General features: G+C 43.5%; 1 protein-coding gene across 1 annotated transcript in view; it reads right to left on the reverse strand.

The window, feature by feature from the left end:
* Nucleotides 1-1,940: 1,940 nt before the first annotated feature.
* Nucleotides 1,941-23,861, reverse strand: part of LOC147661127 (evC complex member EVC-like) — a 354,890-nt gene continuing 332,969 nt past the window's right edge. Inside the window, exons 12-13 of the mRNA XM_086951302.1 lie at nt 6,083-6,295; nt 1,941-1,970 (exon numbers count right to left, since the gene is read on the reverse strand). Coding sequence (XP_086807428.1) covers nt 1,941-1,970; nt 6,083-6,295 — 243 coding nt within the window. The remainder of the gene's footprint in view (nt 1,971-6,082; nt 6,296-23,861) is intronic.

Genomic DNA, 23,861 nt, shown 5'->3' on the forward strand with positions numbered 1-23,861 from the left:
CACCATGCAGTTCCTAGACATAGAATTGTACGTTGAGCGCAATCACCTTCAATTCAGAACCTACAGGAAACAGACTGCGGGCAATGCAATTTTGTATTCGGACAGTTTCCATCCCCAAAGTGTTAAGGAAGGTATACCGTTTGCAGAATGCCTCAGGATGAGGCGTAACTGCAGCACAGAAAGAGGGCTAGACAAGTCCACCAAAGAACTTTTTGAAAGGCTAGAAAAAAGAGGATACAAGTCTGAAACCTTGATTGAGGCGAAAAGTAGAAGTGAGTCAATACCTAGAAAAGATCTACTGTTTACAGACAAAGCAAGAAAGAAAAACAACACTGAGGCATCTGACATCCCAAGATTGATTACTGGTTTCCATGCGTACCACACTAAATTTAGGAAGATAATCTATAAACACTGGAATTCCGTAAAACTTGATCCAGTGCTGGGCTCTACCTGTCCTAAAGTACCATCGATTAGTTTCCGTAGGGCCAAATCCATGCGCCAACAATTGGTGCAAAATGCACCAGCAGTAACCAAACCACCCAATTGGCTAAAAGTACAGAAAGGATTCACAAGATGCAGTAAATGCAATTAATACCAAATCTGTGACATTGCCACTCAGACAAACACTATTTGTTATCCGTGGGAGCTACTCACCCAATACAACACCATCATTAAACCCCCAAAATGCCCAATTACGAGCAAATCACGACAGAAATAAAGTTGTCCAAGAATGTGCTAGCAACCAACTACAGCAGGAGAGAGAGACCGAAGCCGAAAAACACTGCTTCAAAGCTAACAACACAGATACAGTATACCGAGAAGGATCACATAGCACCACTCAACACTCTGGGCCAAGCACCCACACTTTAATATCAGATAGCCAGTGCAACTTGACTCAGACAAAGCTGAGCTTCGTTGTTACCAACAACGAAATCCCACGATTAAGAGACGAGGTTGCGACAAATCCGAAATCAGATACCATCAATTCATCACCCGACATCCAGCACAATCTGCTCCAGACGTCACGGCTAAGCGAAGAGGAAACAATAAAGCCAATACTAGACACGATCAATGTAGACAACATCGGCTGCCAAATTATTTTTACCCCCGAGTATGTGACCCAAGGCAGACACGATATCTTAAACAGGAATAATATCCTAAAATTGACGAAAGGAATTAAGGCACTCAGCGCCATTAAATCGTCCGACTTAGACCGGGTTGAATTTCTAACCAGTACTAATGCAACAACGCATGAACAAACAAGGACAACATGGACCTCCGCTGCTATAGCACAAGCTATTCTAGGGCAAACAGAGATTTTCCAAGCATGGGGCATTCATCTATCACAGTCAACTGTCCCAAGATACCCGCTTCCTCTACAGATAAATAGTGGCACGCAACTTACAAGAAGACTGGCAGACCTTGCCTCGAAAAAAACAGTCTACTCTATATTACATAATGCCAAAGGCAGAAGCGAGGCAGAACCCACATGCAAAGAGACGGACTTGGTCACAGCAGGGGAACAGTTAACCTTAACTGATTCCTGGAAATGGCTTCCCATCATACTAAACAATAAACGACCTAACTGACTGATCTTCCAAGAAAGAAATAAAGCAGCACATAATAACATACATATTTTTTGATGGAATATAGCGGGCGCAAAAAGACTGCTGAAAGACAGTCTCGTCCTGGATGAATGGGACAACGCCGACATAATTGCCCTGCAAGATACATGGATGCAGGAAGAAATTGCATTGGCGGGCTACATCCACTACACGGTGCCAGCGAAAAAATGTAAAACCTACGGGAGAGCAATCGGAGGCCTAACGGTATATGTGTCTACTGCTCTTAAAATCAAGACAGAACAACTCCAATCGCCGGATCCAAGTGTACAGTTAATTAAACTGTCAGGCCAGAAAAAGTACGGTCATAAAACCATACTATTGATCAATTACTGTACCCAACCGAATCTGCAGGTAAAAAAGACAAAATATACTTTATTAGGCAAGGAAATACTAAAACTTCAAAGCTCTGAACCAACTTGGAACATCATTCTAATGGGAGATTTTAACTCCAACCTCATTTATACACCAGAGGAAGACGAGATATTAACCTCAGATAACATACACTGGAACGTCCCCCAGCAGGCAAAGAGCCGAAAGGAGAGCTTAGCCACTCACTTAGTAACAGACTTAGAGTACCTAGGTATGCGAGTACTGAATGGCAGGACAGAGAAAGACAACCCACCAAAGAAAACGTTTTACGGTCCTTATAGTCAATCCACATTGGACTTTACGATAATAAGTCTTCCATTGATTCCTCCATTATTCACTTTTTATATCGAATATACAACAATGAACGATCACAGCATGCAACACCTGAAACTCAACTTCTTTTCAGAGACACTGCAACCGGTGTATTCCCTGGAGGGTCAATTAGGAACAATCAACCAGAAACGAATACACTGGAACAGCTCGACTAAACTGAATTGGACCTTAATAATAAAGGACGCGCTCCAAGAGGCAAACAGAGCTACAACAGACAAGATACAAGCCTGGTCTCTTTTTCTTGCGAAATTAAAGCTAAATATGAAACCAACAAAAACATTGGCAAAAAATAAGCACCCGACTAAGAAACTGCCCTGGGCGCTAAATGAACAAAGAAGGGCCTTACGGAGAAGCCAAAAAAATCTGCAATTAAAAGCGAACGATCCGAGCTGCTTGAATACGTTTCTTATCCTCAGAAAATTATATAAAAAAGGGATCTGGGAGCTGAAAAAGAAGGCAAACTACGACTTTTGGATTAACACACTGGCCAGCTTTAAGTTACAGGATTCAGATAAATTTTGGACCATAATAAACCAGTTGACAAGGCCACGTAATATTCTGTCCTCAAATATTCAAGAAACGGTGTGGTCAACTTTCCTGTCGACAAAATTTGAAGGAAACCGATGGATAGCTCCTGAACTGATATTGGAACCAGCTGAATCACATTTAAACAGCTGTGAAGAACATCACAACACTGACTGCACGACAACGGCACAAAGGACAAATACATGTGCTGAAGCCACAGATGGCTGGTACACGGCTGACGAGATTATCACCATTATCAGAAAGGGAAAAAGTAATGGAGCGCCAGGCCCGAATGGCATCCCACAAATTGCCTTTAAGGATGCACCAGATTTTTGGGCACAACATTTCAAAGAGCTCTTTACAGATGTTCAAAGTTACAACCGCATCCCAGAAAGCTGGAAAGGCTCTATCATCACCCCAATACACAAAGGAGGAGATAGAGCCAACCCTTTAAATTACCGCCTAATAACACTCCAGGACATCGAAGCTAAATACTTTGCCTCTCTCCTCTTAAAAGACCTAGTAAATTGGGCAGATGAAAAAGCAATAATCCCTATAAACCAAACCGGCTTTAGAGCTGGCATCAGAACTACGTCTAATATACTAACAATAACCATGATAGCGGAAAAATGCCAGCGTTCGAAGCAGGACCTGAACCTCTGTTTTATCGACCTGAAGATGGCATTCGATAGCGTTGACCGAACGCTATTTTGGGCGAAACTGAAAGCTTGGGCCATTCACGAAAAAATACTGAGGGGGCTACTCCTATTCTACACAGATACGTGGAAGCAAATCAAGCTAGGGGACGGATCACATCTATCAAGAAAAGTATACACATCGATCGGACTAAAACAGGGTTGCGTTTTAGCACCACAGCTTTTTAACCTATTCATATCTGACCTCTCGGGAAATTTAAACATCTGTAATGCGCACGCACCGAAACTTGGTAATTTTCATCTTACCCATTTAGCTTACGCCGATGACATTGTGCTTATGAGCCTAACTAAAGTGGGCCTGTCTAGACTACTGGCAGTAACATCACAATTTTTTATGGCAAATAACCTTACTCTGAATTTATCTAAGACAAAAACAATGTCAATAACCAACCGTCGTACAGTGCAACTCCCACGCTCAGCTTCACCTGCCCAGACGCGTTTAGAATTCGGCCTGATGAACGAGACATTGGGAAGACTCTATACAAGCATTAGAGTTTGGTATAGAATTAAAACGAACTCTACAAATAACACCTTGGACAGCTTGTTATGGCAGGAATTAGAAAATCAACAAAATTCTTCTGCAAACAAATATCTGACTGACGCTCTGGAGCAAACTTGCACGGTAACCTTGTGGGAAAAAAACCTACCATTCACGTCCTTTAAACAGGCCTAAAAAAATCAGCCAAATTTCATTCATTAATTACCGATAAAGCCACCTTTGCCGCCCGCTCCCACTCATGGACCGTGATTAACAGTTATAACAATCTCACCCCGGCTACCTACCTTGCATAAACGTACTCTGTATTTATAAAAAAAAAAGCTCATGGCAGTGAGATTCGGCAAACTACCAACTCTGGATGACGAACCTGTCTGGAAACGCTCAGATGCAAACACCTGTCGACTATGTGGCATTACAAAAGAAGATATAATCCACATTACATGCCACTGCAAAACACTGACCCGGGAGCAAACACTTTTTTTAAAGAACACTTTTAAGGCCAAAGGTCTACGCACCTGTAGATCGGCCATTATTGGTGCCTTAGACTCAACAGACCCAATAATCAATTGCAAATTTATAAAGTTCTTGATAGCCTTTGAAAAGCAGCTGAAAGCTCTTGATATTTTAAAATAAGATTTTTAGTATTACTAACTATTTTTACGACGAGCAATCGGATAACGCTCCGACTAGCATCATCTTAAATTTTTGTATCTTAAACTGTACTAAGTAGAATTTTATCGATTTTATTGTAATGTTAAATTCTCCTCATCTATGTTTTGTTATGGTTTTAATTAACTAAACAATAAAGTTTACTACCGTGGGAGCTACAATTGTAAAACTGACTTTGCGGTCTATATACTGCAATGTACTTGTAACAAACGGTACGTAGGTAGTACAATACATCCTGTACACATACGCATACTACAACATTTGAGGGCAATAACGCATGATGACCAGGCCTATCCTGTTGCAAGGCACATTAATTCCTGCCATGCAGGCAAGGCCCAAGACCTTATGTACTTTATCATAGACAACGTACCTAAAAATTCTGCTGAACTCCAAAATCCCACATGGGATAAATGCCCTTAATGTTCACCTATGAAAGCCACTTTGGCTTGCCTCATCCTGACTGCTGTCCCAGTCTTCTGAAGCATTCTTTAACACTTTTTGTTTCATCCATTTTAGATTAAATTTGTTTCTCCTTATGGAAAGATATTTGTTTTCATTTCTTAGTTTCCCCCAACCCTTTACATTTAATCACCAATACCTAGCACATAAAATAGGACCTACAGTATAGTACATATCTGTGTATTTATTGTTTGTTTAGTCTTTGCCCACTTCGGCTTTATTGTTCACCATCTAGTACACTCACAAGATCTGGTGCAGCCATTCCACATGCAGTACACATAGGCTCTGCCTTTAGGTATTCGCTGTGCCATTGCCTATTAAGGTGAGGTCTGACTTTATCTATGTAGGGCCAGCATGACTCTTTCCCTTTTACCATTCCGTTTATTTACATAGGGTACCAATTCTGCTCTTGCCGTATTTTATGTCAGGCTTGTGATTGAGTTATGATTTCTTCTCTCGTTCACATGGCAGAGAGTATGGGTCTCTCAGCACCAGTGACTTTTATAGATACCATGTACATCATTTTTGATTGATGCTGCGGTCACTAAACAAATATTAAATTATCTACAGTGTGTCCTTAGACTTCTATTGAGGAGATTAGGTGTTTCAATACCTCACTAAAAAATTATGTTTTTAAGATTAACAGTACAAAATCAACTTTTAGAACTCTTTCTAGTGCACTTTAATAAGCTTATAGATCTTTCAGAAATATATAGCCAAGCTGTGCAGCAGCGATGGAATGGCGACCCTCAACTACTGTTCATTTGTTAGATTGGACCATGACTAGGGTACCGCTCCTCTAAACAGGTTTTCAGAGCAACACCTATCAAGTTAGCTTGCACTCACTCATTCCACATATACAGCATGTCATTTTAATGTATCTGTACCTGTTTTTCTTGCAGCAGCTGCTCCTGAAAAAGTTTCAAACTTCTTTTCCTTTGGTCGTCTGCCTTTTCCAACTCGAGCATCAGGTTTTGTTGCATTTCCTGCCTCAGAAGTTCACACTCTCCTAAGGAGACTGTGGTAATTGTGGGCAGAGTTCTCAGAAGGAGTTCTTTGATCAGCTTCTCAAAAGCCTGTGACGATGCTGAATACAGATCCTAATGAAAATAATAAAAACATAAACGCTATTAGGGTGTAGTTGTTTCCCCTCTTAGAAAGTGCCTACAAATGCCAAATACAGCTCCTATTTTTTTCATTTCTTATCTTTACGATTACAACATACTATGGAATTTTGTATCTCTTGAAGGTAAATTTATTGGTCAATTTTCCACCATTAATGTCAGAACGTAAGGAACATTGCTCATGTTTACTCATGGAGACCCCATCATCACCATTCCCTTAATGCATAGTGGTTAAGAATCAAGGAAATGAGACAATACATCTTTAAGACATCGCTCATTCTACTGGCAAAAGCTTGCAATGTGGCTCATTTTATGGCTGTGTATCTAGCTTCCATATGTCTTCACTAATCAGGTCGCCAATAGTTTACTTATGAAATATTATGCTAATAATAAAAAAAAATTTTTTTGGTGAGATATACAATTTCTTGAAATATGCATCTCTGAAAACAATGCATCCTCAAGGTGTTTACCAGAAGATGGAAAACCTACCCATCCCCAGGTCTAAGCTCATCTGCACTTGAAACTTTTCATTCCTTTCAGTATGTTTTATACATGTGTTTGCCTAATTTGTTAAGCAATACCATGCCACACGAAGGAACTGATCCAGAGAGAAGGTCAGAAATATGCTTCCACCGAGTCAGCCCTGCATTTGTAGCAAATGTTAGGCTTTTTATGAATTCTCAAACAATTCCAGGTATACTACTGGGAAACCACTCCGAAGCATAAACATCTACAGATTCAGAAAGGTTTGATGACAGAATATCAAGAAAAACAATAATGATTCACCAAAATATTTTCAAAAAATATTGATTACAAAAATATCACCATAGTATACTTAACAACCCCCCAAAAAATATAAGTGACATATCACAGTTAAAAATATCTGCAATTAACAATATTGAACACAAAAATATTGAGAATTAAAATATCATCGAAAATAAGGAGACAAAAAAGTTTTAAATCATTAATTTATTTTTCTTAATTTAACACAAAAATACCAGTAAGTAAAGAAACGTCCTAATAATAAATTCAAACACAGATACAATTATTCACATATATAAGAAAGGTTTGATGACAGAATATCAAGAAAAATGAAAAAAAAAGGCGAAGAACCAAAAGGTAACACAGCTGTAAAGAGTAAACACTATTGCATTGTATATTTTCAAGCCCTCCCCCACCCCTTAACTACCCTTGCGGCCCCCCACCTCCCGGAGAGTTGGTCATTCTCTTACGACTCCCCACATTAGTTTTTATAAGTTACACCAAAAATTATTTCATTACACATCCTTTCTTCGCAAGACATTTAGTCATGGGTGCCCAGATTTCTAGTCCTGTTTGCCAAGAACGGGTTCCCCTCCTTGAATAAATAGCTTTCTCTAAATTATAATTAGAGGTTAGCCGAGTGAGCCATTGCTGAAAACCAGGTGGTTTTAGGTCCAGCCAAGCAGAGGCTAGACAGAGGTGATATACTGCCATGCTGATAAACAAATCTATATTCTCCAACCCAAATTGCTCTTGTAAATTTTCAAACTTTACCAGCCCATTTACGGAAAAAAGATTGCCAAGTTTACTAAGGCGTGCCTCACTCCATATTTCTGCAATTGGGCCCAATGATACCTAATATAATTTTGGAATGCAAATACATAAATACATTACTAAAGTCTGTCATATATTATGTGTAAATTCTTGGTTTTTTAAGGAACACTTCAGCAAAAATAGAAATACTGCACACTAAAAAATCCAACTCCATACTCGCAACCTGGAAAAATTAACTTTCAAAGTGAATACAATAAAAACAAATATATAAATAAGACAACCATTACACGTTAAACTTAACCCTAAAACACCACCATCCCCAAAACTAACCAAACCTATATTTTTTTAACATGAAACAAACATTTTCTCACTAACAGAAAAAGAATGCCCACCTGAACCAAATCAACAACATCAAATATTACCAGAAGAAAATCAAGTGCAACTTAAAGCAACAGCACATATGTAAATATAAGAAGTAAACCATTTAAAAACATATTTCAATTATATTAACACACAATAAACGTTTATATATATATATATATATATATATATATATATATATATATATATATATATATATATTTTACAATGTTGCCACTTTCAGACAGAATGGTATAAAGAGCCACATATATCATATCACATAAAGGCAAACAATTGTTCTCGCACATGGGATGCATATATAGCAAGGAAACCACAAGAATGGTGAAGGTGAATGGGAAATGTACTAAATATTATGCAATTGCTTGTTAGGGGAGAGCTACAATGAAAAATTACAATGTAATTAACATAAGAAAACACAATCCCCAAATTTTAACAAAGGTGGTAAGGTACATACTTCAAGATCTAAAAGAGGCAAGCACTAGTTCCAAAGAACCCACTGCTAAACTTTTAAAAGACAGGTTCTTCTAGTACCTGCAAAAGACACACAGTTGATGGATGGAATGCAAAGCAAACCAAACCTTCTCCCCCAGTCAATAGATCTGGGTTAAATCCATTGTTCATTTGCTCACCATGCCAGCCCAGTTTAGATGCAGCATATGCAAATTAGTCTTAGCTCTGTGCCTCATGGGAACAGTCCAGAGCGAACTGCCACGCCAGGTCCTCCCTGGACCGGAAACAAGCATCCTGGGACCGGTTTTGGTTCTAGTATCTTGTTTTCCGTCCAGGGAGAACCTGGCCTGGCAGTTCGGGCTGGACTGTGCCCATTGGGTGCAGGGTCAAGACTGATATGCATATGACTGAGTTCGAACTGGAATGACATGGGGAGCAAAAAACGATGGATTTAGGCCCAGATCTCTGTACTGGGTTTAATGTATGACATTGTTCTGTATTCTGTCCATCAATTGTTCTTTTGCATTTGTCACCCCGAGTGGGACAGGTATGCCCAGACGTGGGTCCTGTGCTCTCCATGCTACTGGAGTCAAGCTATCCTGGCTGATGAGGGGTGAAACCTTGAACCGGTCCTGGGATGCTTGTTTCCAGTCCAGGGAGGACCTGGCCTGGCAGTACGGACTGTTCGCATTAGGCACAGGGTCAAGACTGATTTGCATATGGTTGGGTTCAAACTGGAATGGCAGGGGGAGCAAAAGAACGATGGATTTAGGACAAGATCTCTGTACTGGGGTGAATGTATGACATTGTTCTGCATTCTGTCCATCAATTGTTCTTTCTTCTAGTACCTGAGCATATTACAGGTTAGATAACAGTAATTCCTACTAAAAAAATACTAATATCAAATACTAATCAAGCCACACGTCAAACCACTACTGCCCATAAAGGATACAAAGATATGCAGATTTCAGAACACCTAAACACTATACATAACTATGACCCTTTCCTCCTACACAACAATCACAATAGCAACAAAAGAATAATCGTATTTGCAACTGAGAACAACCTGCTAAATCTAAGCCAATGTGAAACATGCATGATGGACAGAACATTTAAAATGTGCCCTTTACCACTCACGAAGATTTTTACCATGAATATCATAATACCAACATACCCCTCATTTATTCGTTACTGCCTAACAAATTTCAACTTAATATGAACTTGTAAATTGCATCAATCAGTAAAAAGTACTCCCCACACAAATTATAAAGGACTTGGAACTGGCAATGATACATAATGTAGGAAATTGGGTTTCTGGGGTGTGGGCGGTGAAACCACAATTTCTGTCAGGATGAAGTCACAAGCAATCCCAAATTAACCTGTGTTTAACCTTATGGTAGCTTGGCGCTAAAGCAGTCAGTCTTAACTTAGAGGCAATGTGTAAAGTATTTATGCAGCACCTTAAACAGTAATAAAGTCACAAGTTTAGGCGGACTGTGTTGAGGTGCGGGTTGGATCTTGTGACCATCTTAGGCCCACTGAACAAAGTACCTTATATCTAGGTTGTACAAGATCCTTTGTAGAGGATGTGTTATGCAGTGGTGGCACTGATGGGATGCTGGCTGCGATGAGAGCTCCTGCTTCGAGGATGGGTCGTGCAGCAGCATGTTCGTGGAGCTGCTGGGCAGAAGTGCGAGGTCCTGTGTTGAGAAGGCGTCATGCAGCAGCGGTTCTGAAGAGCTTGGGGTCCTGCATTGGGAATGCATCACGCATAGGTAGTTCTGATACAAAGCTGAAATGCATTGCACTGCATTGGCTCTGTTTGGACCACGACTTTGCTGGCAGAGCGCCTTCAGACCCATTGCCAAAGGCCTAGGGCTGGATGGCAGAACTCGGAATGGGGGGCAAGACTCATGGTTCGTAGAGTCCAGGTGCTGGCTTCAAGGTCGTTGGAGCCTCTTCTGTCCTTGAGGCTCTGATCAGGAACACAGCCAACTTGCCTTAAGAGTCATTCTGGTGCTCTTGGATTCAGTATGCAGTTCCAGTCCTTTTCACTCAGGCAGCAGGGCAAAAGAGCAGCAGTCTTTTTTGCAGCAGAGCAGCACAACAGTCCTTCTGAGTCTTCCACAGGTCTAGAGATGTACTGAGCTGGGTCAAATATTTTTACTTAGCCACAGCTTTGAAGTAGGAGAAGGTTCAGGAGGTTTACACCCCTGAAACGGCAACCAAATCATTGTGCGCACTTAAGTGAACATAACACTCCTCCCCCTGCTGGCTGAAAGCCAAGCCCATACCGGCCCACCCCCACCCAACCCCTTAAACAAAACTGCGCCAGGACCATGAAAATAAAATGATAATAACACTAAGAGGTTGCCAATGTTTCATTTCATTCGATGAGGCAGACGGTGTTGCATTTTCATGGCCGATGGCTTTTGGCATTTATGCAACAAGTCTACATTAAAAATGGTGCAAGCCAATGGAGTGAGGAAGAGCACATGAAAATCTGGACAGGATTTAGATGGTTCTATTTCCTGAAAGTTACATGAATTACATGTTTTTGAAGCTGTCTGGCAGTTTGGGTTGGACTGTTCCCATTGGGCGCAAGACTGATTTGCATATGGCTGGGTCAAAACTGGAATGACATGGTGAGCACACAAAAAATAGATTTAGGCCCAGATCTCAGTACTGAGGTGAATGTATGACATTGTTCTGCATTCTGTCCATTAATTCTTCTTTTTGCAGCTGCTATCTTATACAAGGAGGAAGATTATCAAGAAGGGTTTTTGGAAGACATTGCCAGGGGCAGAGTATCGCGAGGCACGCCCTTAGGACCCGGCACCTCTGGGCCCCGCCCAGCAATCGTGGTGGTTGGGCGGCCGGGCCGCCAATCGGCGGCCGGCCGCCCCAGTACATCCGGGTCAAAGGGGCGATGACGCACGTCCGGAGTGGTGGGGGGGCGGAGACCTTTGGCCTATTTAGGGTCAAGTCCCTGTGACCGGGGTCTCTGTTCCCCTCACCACTCCAGGACTGCATAGTGCTCCGTTATTGGCGCCATCGCGAACAGGAGCAGCCATCTTCAATCAACTCCCACCCACCCGTCCCTGTAGAATAGCGATTGGGGGAGGAGCGTTGTTGCGGAAATGTGACCTGCGATCAATAAACAGTGGTTGATGGGAGGCCGCTTGACGGACTCCATAGGCCGGCCCTGAGGGGGGATATGGTGAGCTCTCCTCTGGGAGGAAGTCACCACCGGCTGGGGAGGCTAGGGCGACAGAATTCGTGCCTCCCGGGCGTCCCAGGGCAGCCTGGTGGTAGGGGGGTGGGCCCTGGTAAGGCCGGACAAGGATCAGGGGTACGGGCCCACCACTCTGAGGGGCAGGTGCACGGCACCTGGCATAGGATACCCAGTGCGAGATGCGAGCCAGATGGGGCTCCTCCCTTAGGGCTGGGAATGTGATAAGGACATGAAATGTCAGAATAAAGAAATGTGATTATGATTACCAATTATGCATGTTTTTATGCTTGTCATGTTTATCCAATGTGTAGATTAAACATGGCCTTTTTTACCCCACCAGAGTCTTTGGTTATTACAAATGTGGGGAATATTGCTTGGGTAATCATGTGGAGGGAGGCGGGGGCAGAACTGGAGGGTACGGGTCCTAATGTTTAAATTCTCCCAATGTCTCAAGTGTATTGCGATTTAGTAGCTCAGTTATTTACCCCCACAGGTTCTATGTGGCACCTTTACAAATGCTATATTTATGTATAAATTCAATATATATGATCCAATGTATTGAGAACTGATTTATGGTTCTTATAATCACATATGTTAAATTACAGCAAATGAAAATGTCTAGACATTTGAATTTTTGCTAAACTGAATTGTGCAAACATTTCTGAATTAATCCTTTGGTACCATTGTTTGTCTGAGTGAACTACGAAAGGCTGTTGAAATGCAGGGTTTCCCCGTTCTTGAATACTTGCTTGATCTCTTCTAACACACATTATTTAGGTTAAGAAATTGAGAACCTGATTCAGAATTTGGTGGAAAAGGTACTCCTACACAAATGTGGTGGAGTACCCGGTCTGCAAAACTGACAGTCTAATTCGGGCAGTTGGTCTAAATACCTTAGAGTGTCCGCACTACTTACTGTGGACAGTCTGATGTGCTTTTTTTCCTGGTCGGGCCACCAGGAAAAGCCTGATTGGCCCATATAGGATTTTTTTTTATTGACTCCCACACCCTGGGAGAAAATTTCCTTTATGTCAATGTTTTTTTTTTAAACAAACGTTATTGCCTTTTACATTTCACTCAGCCCTGTCGCTGATAGTTGGAAAGATAAATACATAGTATTTTCAGGATCATTGAATCCCGTTACATATAGTGTATACCTATGTCAGTATGGTCCTTAGTTCCAGCTGGCCTGTCTTTTGCACAATAAGGCGTCTTCTATCCACATTCTGTTTTTCTCCGTCCTCCCACCATCCCCTAACAAGTTAACCAACACCTATGCCCCCTCCCTCACAGCACTGCTCACTCCTACAATCGTTCAATTAGCTCTATAATTCTCAGTCATCGCTCCGCGTTTCCTCCATCAGAACCTCCCATGCTCGAGCTCTTTCCAACTTGCCTATACCCTGTCTCGCATTGAGGAGGAAGACCCTGCCCTCACACCCCGCCCATTTCACCACCTCTCGCATCCATCTATGAATATTGGGGCCGTCTGTCGCCTTCCATCTGCTAGTGATTTCCCGCTTAGCAAGTATGAAGGCGAGGTCCTGAAACCTATCTGTGGTCTTAGTTTTGTGGTGTGTGGGAACAGGCTAAACAGGACGTGTGTCTGGGTACATGGGATTACCCTCTCTGTTATCCTAGCTGTCTCCCGGGTTACCTCCTGCCAGTATTGTGTCAAGGATTGGCAGCTCTATCTCATATGGATAAAAGTCGCCCCTTGTGCATTACATCTCAGCCACTTGGCGTCCTCCCTATCAAAGTACCTGCTAACACATTCTGGCATCATGTATTCCTTTATGTCAATGTTATATGTTTTTTATTTTTCGAATACAGACTTTCGCTTTGGAATTTTACTGTTGTAAAATGATGATTGGCTGCTGATCAAACTTGATGATTGCTGCTTATCAAACTTACAGTGCCTTCAAAGGACTTACCGTGGCAGCGTCTCTTCCGAAGGCAAATAAATCTTGGCCGGGCATCTGGACAACTCTAAATATGGGGGTGCAGTCTTCTGGGGAAGAAGAAAACTTGTCTCTACTTCCCTGGCATAACGCTGTACAGCCCCCCAAATATAAAATGAGGCCCTAAGTCTGTAGGACAATGTTTTCAATCCCCAGCATTCAAGAAAGACGTTGCCACTGGATCCTGCAAGCTTATTTATGCAGCTTTATTTAAGCACATCTGATGCAGGTATTTTTTTATGTATTTTTAATAATTTGCTGTTTTTCATGACACTCCTGTTACCCTAAGAAAACTTCAACGTGCCAATGAACTTGACTAGGTTTACTGCATAACTTGGTGAAGGTTGGAAAGTGGTCTGTTGAAGAAGAAGAAGAAGAGATCAGGAAGTGTGTGGTAATTAATTATGTGAAATGGGGAGGATTTTGTATTTTGTTAGGAAGACGATCTCGAAAAAATAGAGCTCTCCAGGTTCTTCTATTCCATGGCCTTGCCCTCCGTTGTCCTTCTAAAGCTGTCACACAAAGCAAGAGCTACTGCATGTCGTCATCACCATACGCCAAACTCTGCAATCCAACGTGTTTGTTTCTGAATTAAATATTCATTTTCGTTGTTCGTTCGCATATTTTCTTTAAAACATAATAACAAAAAAGTACCACCTGTTATCCCTGGCAGAGAAGAGCAGCGCAGACAACGCACTCTGAGCTATCTTTGTTGACAGTGATGGGGCGCAATAAAAAAAGTCTGCCTGTCTCCAGGGGCTGGCGAGCTTTGTTTCAAATGCCATCTTTATCGCGCCAGCACGCGCCACACAGCGCGCGCGGAGATGACTTCACTGGCGGAGCGGGGAAGATAAGAATCAAAAGCTGGATGTGTTTACATCTCTCTTTTCACGCGGATGCTCTTCCGAGGAGCCGTGACGTGCCTGGTTTGGAAGTGACACATCAAGCCTTCATTCAAAGGCCTGCATTCATAATGTCTCGGCTAGTTGTTCGGTCGCTGCCAGCACTAGCGACCGCCATTTCCTTTCAGCAGTTCTGAAAAACTCCCGTTTTCCTTTGGTAGGTGAATCCGTTAACCTTTCCGAGCCTCGCATTCTTGGAGTGGCATTTCACACACAATCCGCGGCAGTCTTTTTAATTCCAGCAGGTGCTGCAGAGCGGTGGGTCGGGAGCTGGGATACTCGGCCTCTCAATCCGGCTCGTGCTGTGGAGAATTCATCAGACCCTGGGGGGTCAGTTCAGCTGCAAGACGGGATCTGCAGAGAATGGAACGAAAAAGAACCATGCTGCCTTAAGCGCACTATAAAAACCCCTTTGTGCAACGTCACGTATGGCCGAGAGGGCATGATTCTATTCACGCACAACGTACACAGCACGTATGACCAAGAAGGCATACTATTCACGTACAATGAAAAATTATGATTAAATGGGTGGCGGAAACTTTTTTTTCTTCTATTCATATAATTTTAGAAATTACAGTATGCGCTTGTTTATGTGCGGATGCTTCTCCTACAATCTGGTATAGTACCCCCCAGTGGAAATCCTATTAAACAACCCCATTCGACTGAGAGAGTAAAACAGCTCCCTGTGTCCAGGACTTTCCATCTCACTTCGAAAATTCGTGAAAACTAAAGAAAACACACCCTTTTCCCTAAGTCTAATCATGCTTGTAAAAATAACTTTAACATTGTACCACTTACTCCTGTTATCGTAATTTATTTGCTCTTTGCATATAAGTATACTGCCCAAGTTTACCATCTTGCAAATTTGCAAAGCTCTCTGATGTCGTCAATGACGTGTTTATTGCTATTAAAATATTTAAATAAATAAATGTAAAAGCTGTTATTTCCCGTATGGTTCTTGTACAGGACTTTCTTCGCAAAGACTCTATTTGATATTAGGATATTTTGCAAATGGAAAGGTAGAAAAACAGCATGTCAAAGAAGACATTTGCAGGTAATATAAAAACACATGTTTGTGGAACAACATAACAGAAATCCGAAACAGCTAAGAAGGCTGAAAAAAATCCTTGCTGTGTGTTTCTGAAATGAAACGTTTAGTGCATTAATTGCATCCAATTCAATTCAAAAAGCTTTTATTCGATTTGTACATACAAATCATACAAGCAAAAGATACATAGTTAAAATGTTTAAAATCACCATATGAACACTTATAAGAAAAGATGGGAAGACGATGCGCAAAAGGCTGGAGTGCAAAAATTAATAAGTAATCTTGCCATTTTGAGTCAACGTACTATTATAAAATGCAAGACATTCATAAATGAACAGACAGGAGATCAGTAAGGATTACTCAATAGGCCTTTCCTGGCAGCTGTACATCAAAATGTTTAAATAATCATAATATACTGTGGACATCAACAAATAAGAATAATACCTTAATTATAAAAATTGATATAAAACTTGAAGGCGTATATATACAGACAGGAGTGTAAACAGTAATACCAACATAATACGATTCCTGGCAGCTGTATAACATAGGTACAGACAGGTAAGTATAAAAATATTATAGTACAATACTTTTCCTGGCAGCTGTACACTTCAGAATAGAAGTAGCCAGAAAAAAGCAGATCTCCTCATTCTCTAATGAGGATAAAAGTATCAGTGCTGTTTCTGTAGTACGGATATTATATTTAATAAAAATTGGCTTAAGGTATTTTAACCTGAAAAAATGAAAAAATTTACAGAAAAGTAAAAAGTGGCAACTACTCTGCCGAGAAATACTGTCACACGGACAGGGTATATCTGAACTGGTTCTTGTGTTTGGAAATGCAACCAGATGGTGAACAATACCCAATCTGACACGTGTTAAAACATACTGATGAGAGGGACGGGTCACATACGCAAGATAGGATTGGAACCCCGAAGTCAAATTTAAATCTTTATAAAATTTCACGGTAATAAGATTGCCAGAAATTTTATCTCGCTCTGTCTTTCGGAAGTTTAGAAACGTTGTCTTAATTTCTTTTTTTGAGATAGAAACAACCTCTTCAGGCTCACGGAACACATCAATATTAAAAAGAAGGAGATACCAACGGTGGATGTATCTCAACCACTGTATGCGTGAAGAGTGGTCCAAGCCTATACAATCAAGAATAATATCCTGAGTAAATCGAGTCTCTGGCTTAGCCCAAATAGAACGCCACAATAAAAGTGGCCGGACTGCTGCTAAGTCAGAAATGAACTCGATCCCGACTTCTTCATGGATCAGCTGGATGGAGGCAGAAGGGGGAACACATAACAACCTCCTTAAAAACTTGTTTTCCTCCTTCTGCAGGGATGTGCCCTCACTATGGCCCCATACACCTGCCCCATACAGTGCAGAGGAGACACAACAAACATTGTATATGTTCATCATGTCTAAAATGCTTCGTGAGCCAAGTTTAGAGGCAAAACGAAAAATACTGCTAGTAGACCGCAGCATTTTTAGTCTGATAGAATCAAATTCCGAGGCCCAAGACCCACTATTGTTGTATGTAATTCCTAGATAACAAAAGGACTTGACAGGAGTCAACTTTTCCTTATCCAGGAAAAAGGTATGCTTTACCTGCTTAGCTGCCCGACCGCATGACATAACATACGTCTTGGTTTTGTTCACGCGGAGCCGCCTTACTTGAATAAACTGCATAAAATTATCGATTAGGCGCTGAAGGCCCATCTGTGTTCGGGATAAAAGAACAGCGTCGTCCGCGTAAAGTAACAGCGGAACAGGTTTACCACCAATCAGGGGGGCATCTGCTGGGGTGTCACCCAAGGAACGGTCAACGTCATTGATAAAGAGGGAAAATAAAAGCGGGGCCAAAACACATCCCTGGCGTATGCCCCGAGACACTTTGAAAAACGGGGTACATTCGCCAAGGGTGCCATAGCGGACCTTACAGGAGAGTTTTTCGTAAAGTCTAGCTAAAAAATGAACTATTTCCCTCGGAGCCCCTGCATCAAGCAAAACCTCCCAAAGAATGGTGTGGTTAACCAAATCAAAAGCGCTGCTCAAATCAGCAAAACATAAAAAGAGGTTGCCATTTTTGGCCACAGTATATTTGTTAATTAAAAGGTCCAGATTTACACATTGGTCCAATGTGCCCAGGCCTTTCCGAAAGCCATATTGGACTCTAGTTAAGATGTTAAAATCAGTTGCCCAGTCTTCCAGCCTCTTGAGCAAAATCCTACTCATCACCTTTACAGAGGCGTCCAATAATGAAATTGGACGGTAGTTAGAGGCCTCTGATTTGTCACCTTTCTTATGTAGGGGAATAATGACCGATTGACCCCAAGTGGGCGGAAAATTAGTTTCTGCCGCACAATTAAATATCCTCGCCAGGATGGGAGCCCATAAAGCTGGTTCATCTTTGTATAAATCCAGCGGGACCCCATCGGGGCCAGGGGCCTTGCCTCCTTTGCTTAAAGAAATTGCTTCATGGCTTTCTTCTAATGTTATTCCCAACGGGAGGGGTAGCCATGGGGTAGACTCAGGTGACAGTGACTCAGAAGATAACCCTTCTGGATTGAAAATTTTGGAAAAATGACTGACCCAATCGCTACATGCCACATAAGATGTTAATTCTGGAACATCTTCTTTATTGAGAAACGGGCTGTTAATTGTTTCCCAATACAGTTTGCAGTTTTTAGTCTCGGCTGCTTCCTTCAACTTGTCCCACGCCTCAATCTGTAATACCCTTTTCCTAGTATTAATTGCTATTTTATATCTAGCCCTAAAATATTGTATATCCGCCTTATCGCGTGGTTTGGTGCCTAAAGCATTCTTTAAATCACGGAGGACGATTATACAGGTCTTATCGAACCACCCCTGCTTCGGACCACAATTGGATAACGGGGCCTTAGTAAATATGCCTTCAATAATACTGTTCATGGAGACAAAGTGAGCTAATAGGCAGCCTGAGTCACAGTCATCATCCAAACAGAAACTAATTTGGTTCTTACAGCTAGTAAGAACCTCCTTCTGCTTAACCTTAGAATTTAATCCAGTCCATTTAATCCTTAGACCCTTCGGTCTAATAGGTACTAAGTCAGTTGAACATTTTCCACCTGAAACTGTCGAGGTACCATGCCCCAGGAGGGTGACACGAAGGCTGTTATGGTCACTGAGACTTTCTTCATTTACATACAGATCAGTATAGTCTCCACTGCTAGACAACAGAATATGATCTATAAATGATCCTGCATCTCTACCTGTAAATGTAGGGCATATTATTGCCTGGTTGTTTATGTTACAGTTTAACAGGGTCATGTCTAGTGTGACTAGCATATTGTTTAATGTGGAACCATAACTGCAATGTTGGAAGTGAGGAGAATCCTCCCTCACACCCAAACCCCCCCAATGGCTACTCATTGCTGCACCAAAGCCGCAGATATTCCCGTTAGACAAATGGCAGGGCTGCAGGTTAAAATCCCCTGCCCAAACAACCTCGGCCTTTCTTTTCGAAATACCAAGGGCTTTGGCAATTTCCCTTTCTAGAGGCGGTAGAATATCCCCTCTGGTAGCATCAAAAATATTGTTGTAGAAATTTACTACAACTAAATCAATATTCTTCCTGCACTCCACCCTTATAACTTGGCTATGGGTCCCAACTGTCGTGCTGTATTTGACCATACAATCACACAGCTTGGTAGATAAAAGCAACAAAAGGCCCCCCTTAGCCCTACCCGAGCTAGATTTAGTGGCTCTGAGACAGTACGATGCGTACCCTTCGATGTTAATGGGGTCCAGACACCAAGTTTCCTGCAACAGAATTAGATCCAATCCCTCCCCCAAAAAACTGGTCCAGAAGGGTGTACCTAGTTTGCTGGCAAGGCCACCAATGTTCCAGGAAACAAGAGAGAGTCCTGCTGGTTTACCTGAATTACCAACAACAGGCGACTCTGGCTGAATTGCTCGTAATAAAGTAGGACCATCTTCCCGAGAGATGATATCTGGGCTTAATCTGAGGGTAACAGTAGCTGTACATGCATCAAGGCTATCCCTATTTTCTATACGCGGGAGGGGTATTAGCGATGACACCATTGGGGGTTCGGGAGATGTGGCTAAAGGTGTAACTGGAGAAGCACTCGCCATATCTAAATAGGACGTAGAGATGTTTAAATCCAAAGCTTCAGTAGGGCTGAGTCAATCTACCTCGTCTAACACTGCATATCTGTTAGGATGGGCAAGTTGTGAGTACAAGGGATCTTGGGAAGGGGGCAAGCCCTGCCATGTTTGTTGCCACTGGGGTTTAACTGGTTGTAGTGGCTGAAAGGGTTGCTGCCACTGATGGGCAAGCTGAAATAGGGGTGGTGGAAAATGGGGGGGATGTTGCCATTGAGGATTAACATGGTGCAGTGGAAAAGATGGAGCATGTATTGGCTGCTGCTGAAAATTATCATAATGTGGAAAAAAAGAAGAAGGGTGTAGTGGTTGCTGCCAGGGTTTAGTAGCATGTTGCGGTGGAAACACAGATCCTCTATTACTTTGGAGAGTGGAACAAGGAGGGTTTGGTCTTGAAGGCATCGGTAAAAAATAAGACAAAGGGAGTGGGTTAATTTGAGTCGCAGGACCACTGTTGGGTGCATTACATATATAACTAGCTGCCCCTATATCCCTGAAATTAACTGTGATTACATCCCCTACTATTGTTTTCTTGCTTCTGCCCACCCAGTCCCCTCTACGCACAGTAAGAATTTCACCGTTCATATTGTTAGGTAGAGGTTTATGTAAGTGGAGCCATTGAGCACATTTATTTCTTAGCTCAACGAAAGTTTCTTTTACTCCCTCCTTCAACGGGGGGACTGCTGTCAACACAACCACAAAAGGGGAAACCTCTGGTGGTAGATTAATTGACCTAAAACGTGCCTGCTTTGGCTTAGGACCTTCAGGTTTGTTCGTAGGAAGAGGTACTAAAGGGGTATTAGATTTCCCTACAACATCTTTTACTTGAATAGTGGTGGTATTATTACCAACAACAGAGTGTTGGTGAGTCAAAATAGGACCCACCACCTTCGGAGTGGGTATAGTTGTGGATTGAGCAGAATTATTCCCTGTTTGTGACAAATGAGATAAAACTGGGTTCCCGGGGGCTACGGTTACTTGAACGTTGTTCAATACATCTTTAGGGGGCTGGATACATGATGAACATTTAGGGGCTGCTTCTATAATCCCTTGTGGCTGATCAGGCCCTTGCCCATTCGTTTTATGTGGCCATTTCGAATGTATTAAAGACGTAAGCCTGTCCAGTTTGGAGATTAAAGGCTTGATTTGTGCTGCTAATGTGGCTTCAAGGTCCAGTTTTAAATCTGTTACCATGTTTTGCACCCAGCAAGGAATACCTGATGTCGTTTGTGGAGTGGGGGAAATCAGATTGTGATTCCTAACTGTTACTTTTACTTTCTTTTTACTCTTAGATATAGCCTTTGGGAGATTGGTAACCCTTCCCCGAGGAACTATAGGTACAGGAGCTGTTTCCACATCATTAAACCCGCTCAGACTCGGCGCCGCTTTGCCAGGTGACTGACAGGCTTCTAGATCTGGTGTAACCTCCAGATCAACAAAGGACGGGTCTGAGTCTGATGGGGCAACCGATAAATCAACAGTATTTGGTACAGTCGGAGCACTATTAGTGGGCATGGTTAGGGGTAGGGAACAATTATTCGAAGACTGCAAAGCGGGTGATTTAGCATTTGCAAGAGAACCCAAGGATGAGCGCTTAGCATTTGCAAGATCCATGGAGACTCTCTTTTCCAGTAAAACAATGCTTTGGTCAATAGTCTCATTTACACGGGAAATAAAAAGATCTATAGGTCCAGTCACCTGTGCTACCGCCGTAGCTTTTTTCGCACAACTTCTGGTTCTATTGCGCATGGCCGACATCTTAGACATTAAATGATGATTAAGGGCGAAAAGGCAGGGGTTCAGGGCCAGGGCCGTCCTCAGCCGTCCTTGAACGGCCTTAAACGGCCCGCTCTTTGCCCGGTCTTCGCCCCGAGCTGCGTCCCGCGCTGCGGGAGAACACACACTGTTTATGGTAGTTTGAAAGGGCGGGGGGCGGAGCTAGAGGGAGAGCGGACCGGAAGATGGAATCGGTCTCGCAGGGACACCTGGATCAGGTAGTCCCTGCACACTCGCAGCCCTCAAGCCTTCCGACTCCCAAGGCTTGCCCTGAAGTACCCCAGTAGAGAGCAGGCAGAGTCAGCAGCTGGACCCTCGGCGAAGCGAGCTGCAAAGCTGAGTCCAGAAGGTGAGCGCGGGTCCAAGGATGAGTTGTCAGCACAACAGGCAAGCAGGCAAAGTGTCCCAGGGGTCGAGGGCAGCACAATTGATTTTATCGGCCCTCCGATGGGCGGGAGGCGGAGCTAGAGGGAGAGCGGACCGGAAGATGGAATCGGTCTCGCAGGGACACCTGGATCAGGTAGTCCCTCCACGCTTGCAGCCCTCAAGCCTTCCGACTCCCAAGGCTTGCCCTGAAGTACCCCAGTAGAGAGCAGGCAGAGTCAGCAGCTGGACCCTCGGCGAAGTGGCACCCGCGGAGCGGGTGCGGCGAGCTGCAAAGCTGAGTCCAGAAGGTGAGCGCGGGTCCAAGGATGAGTTGTCAGCACAACAGGCAAGCAGGCAAAGTGTCCCAGGGGTCGAGGGCAGCACAATTGATTTTATCGGCCCTCCGATGGGCGGGGGGCGGAGCTAGAGGGAGAGCGGACCGGAAGATGGAATCGGTCTCGCAGGGACACCTGGATCAGGTAGTCCCTGCACGCTCGCAGCCCTCAAGCCTTCCGACTCCCAAGGCTTGCCCTGAAGTACCCCAGTAGAGAGCAGGCAGAGTCAGCAGCTGGACCCTCGGCGAAGCGGCACCCGCGGAGCGGGTGCGGCGAGCTGCAAAGCTGAGTCCAGAAGGTGAGCGCGGGTCCAAGGATGAGTTGTCAGCACAACAGGCAAGCAGGCAAAGTGTCCCAGGGGTCGAGGGCAGCACAATTGATTTTATCGGCCCTCCGATGGGCGGGGGGCGGAGCTAGAGGGAGAGCGGACCGGAAGATGGAATCGGTCTCGCAGGGACACCTGGATCAGGTAGTCCCTCCACGCTCGCAGCCCTCAAGCCTTCCGACTCCCAAGGCTTGCCCTGAAATACCCCAGTAGAGAGCAGGCAGAGTCAGCAGCTGGACCCTCGGCGAAGCGGCACCCGCGGAGCGGGTGCGGCGAGCTGCAAAGCTGAGTCCAGAAGGTGAGCGCGGGTCCAAGGATGAGTTGTCAGCACAACAGGCACGCAGGCAAATTGCATCCATTTTGGTATTTGGAAATCTCATGAAAATGTAAGACTTCGAATAGCTGGCTCCATTTAGTTGTGTTTTATGTTGAGCGCTGAGCAGGAGGAGTGCATCGGGAAGAAACAGTCGATCAAAATTACAGAGTTATAGAATGAGCGTGAAACCTACAAAATAAATCTTACCTGAATAGGGGAATCTTACCTGAATAGCGAGAGCCAAGGTCTCCACGCCGCTACCGCCAGGAGTCACGACAGAGCCCAGGTCTCCACGCCGCCACCGCTAGGAGTCACAAGACATTAAGCTTCGCGCCGCCGCTGAGCCTGCCGGGTAATGTAGTCCCTGGGCGGCGGCGCGAAGCTCACGTCCTGAGAGCGCCAGAAGGCGCATTTAATCAGCGGCCAGCCCGGCAGGAGCGGGGGAATCTTATCTGAATAGCGAGAGCCAAGGTCTCCACGCCGCTACCGCCAGGAGTCACGACAGAGCCCAGGTCAAGGGCAGACCCGTTTAAGCCTGTTCAAGACCGGCCAAGGATGGGACGGCCCACCCCCTTAACATCTACAACTCTAAAGGTCAGTGAGTCCCTTGCATGTTTGGCAACTATTATCTAAAGTGTCATTAGGACTAACACCCACTGACCCATTAGGATCGTGTGAACCATGACTACATCCCCAGCTGAAGCGGGAAACTGTGGGATAAGTACTGGTGGGTCTCTTATG

Source organism: Lissotriton vulgaris, unplaced genomic scaffold, assembly GCF_964263255.1.
Source record: "Lissotriton vulgaris unplaced genomic scaffold, aLisVul1.2 SCAFFOLD_1323, whole genome shotgun sequence".
Lineage (NCBI taxonomy): Eukaryota > Metazoa > Chordata > Amphibia > Caudata > Salamandridae > Lissotriton > Lissotriton vulgaris.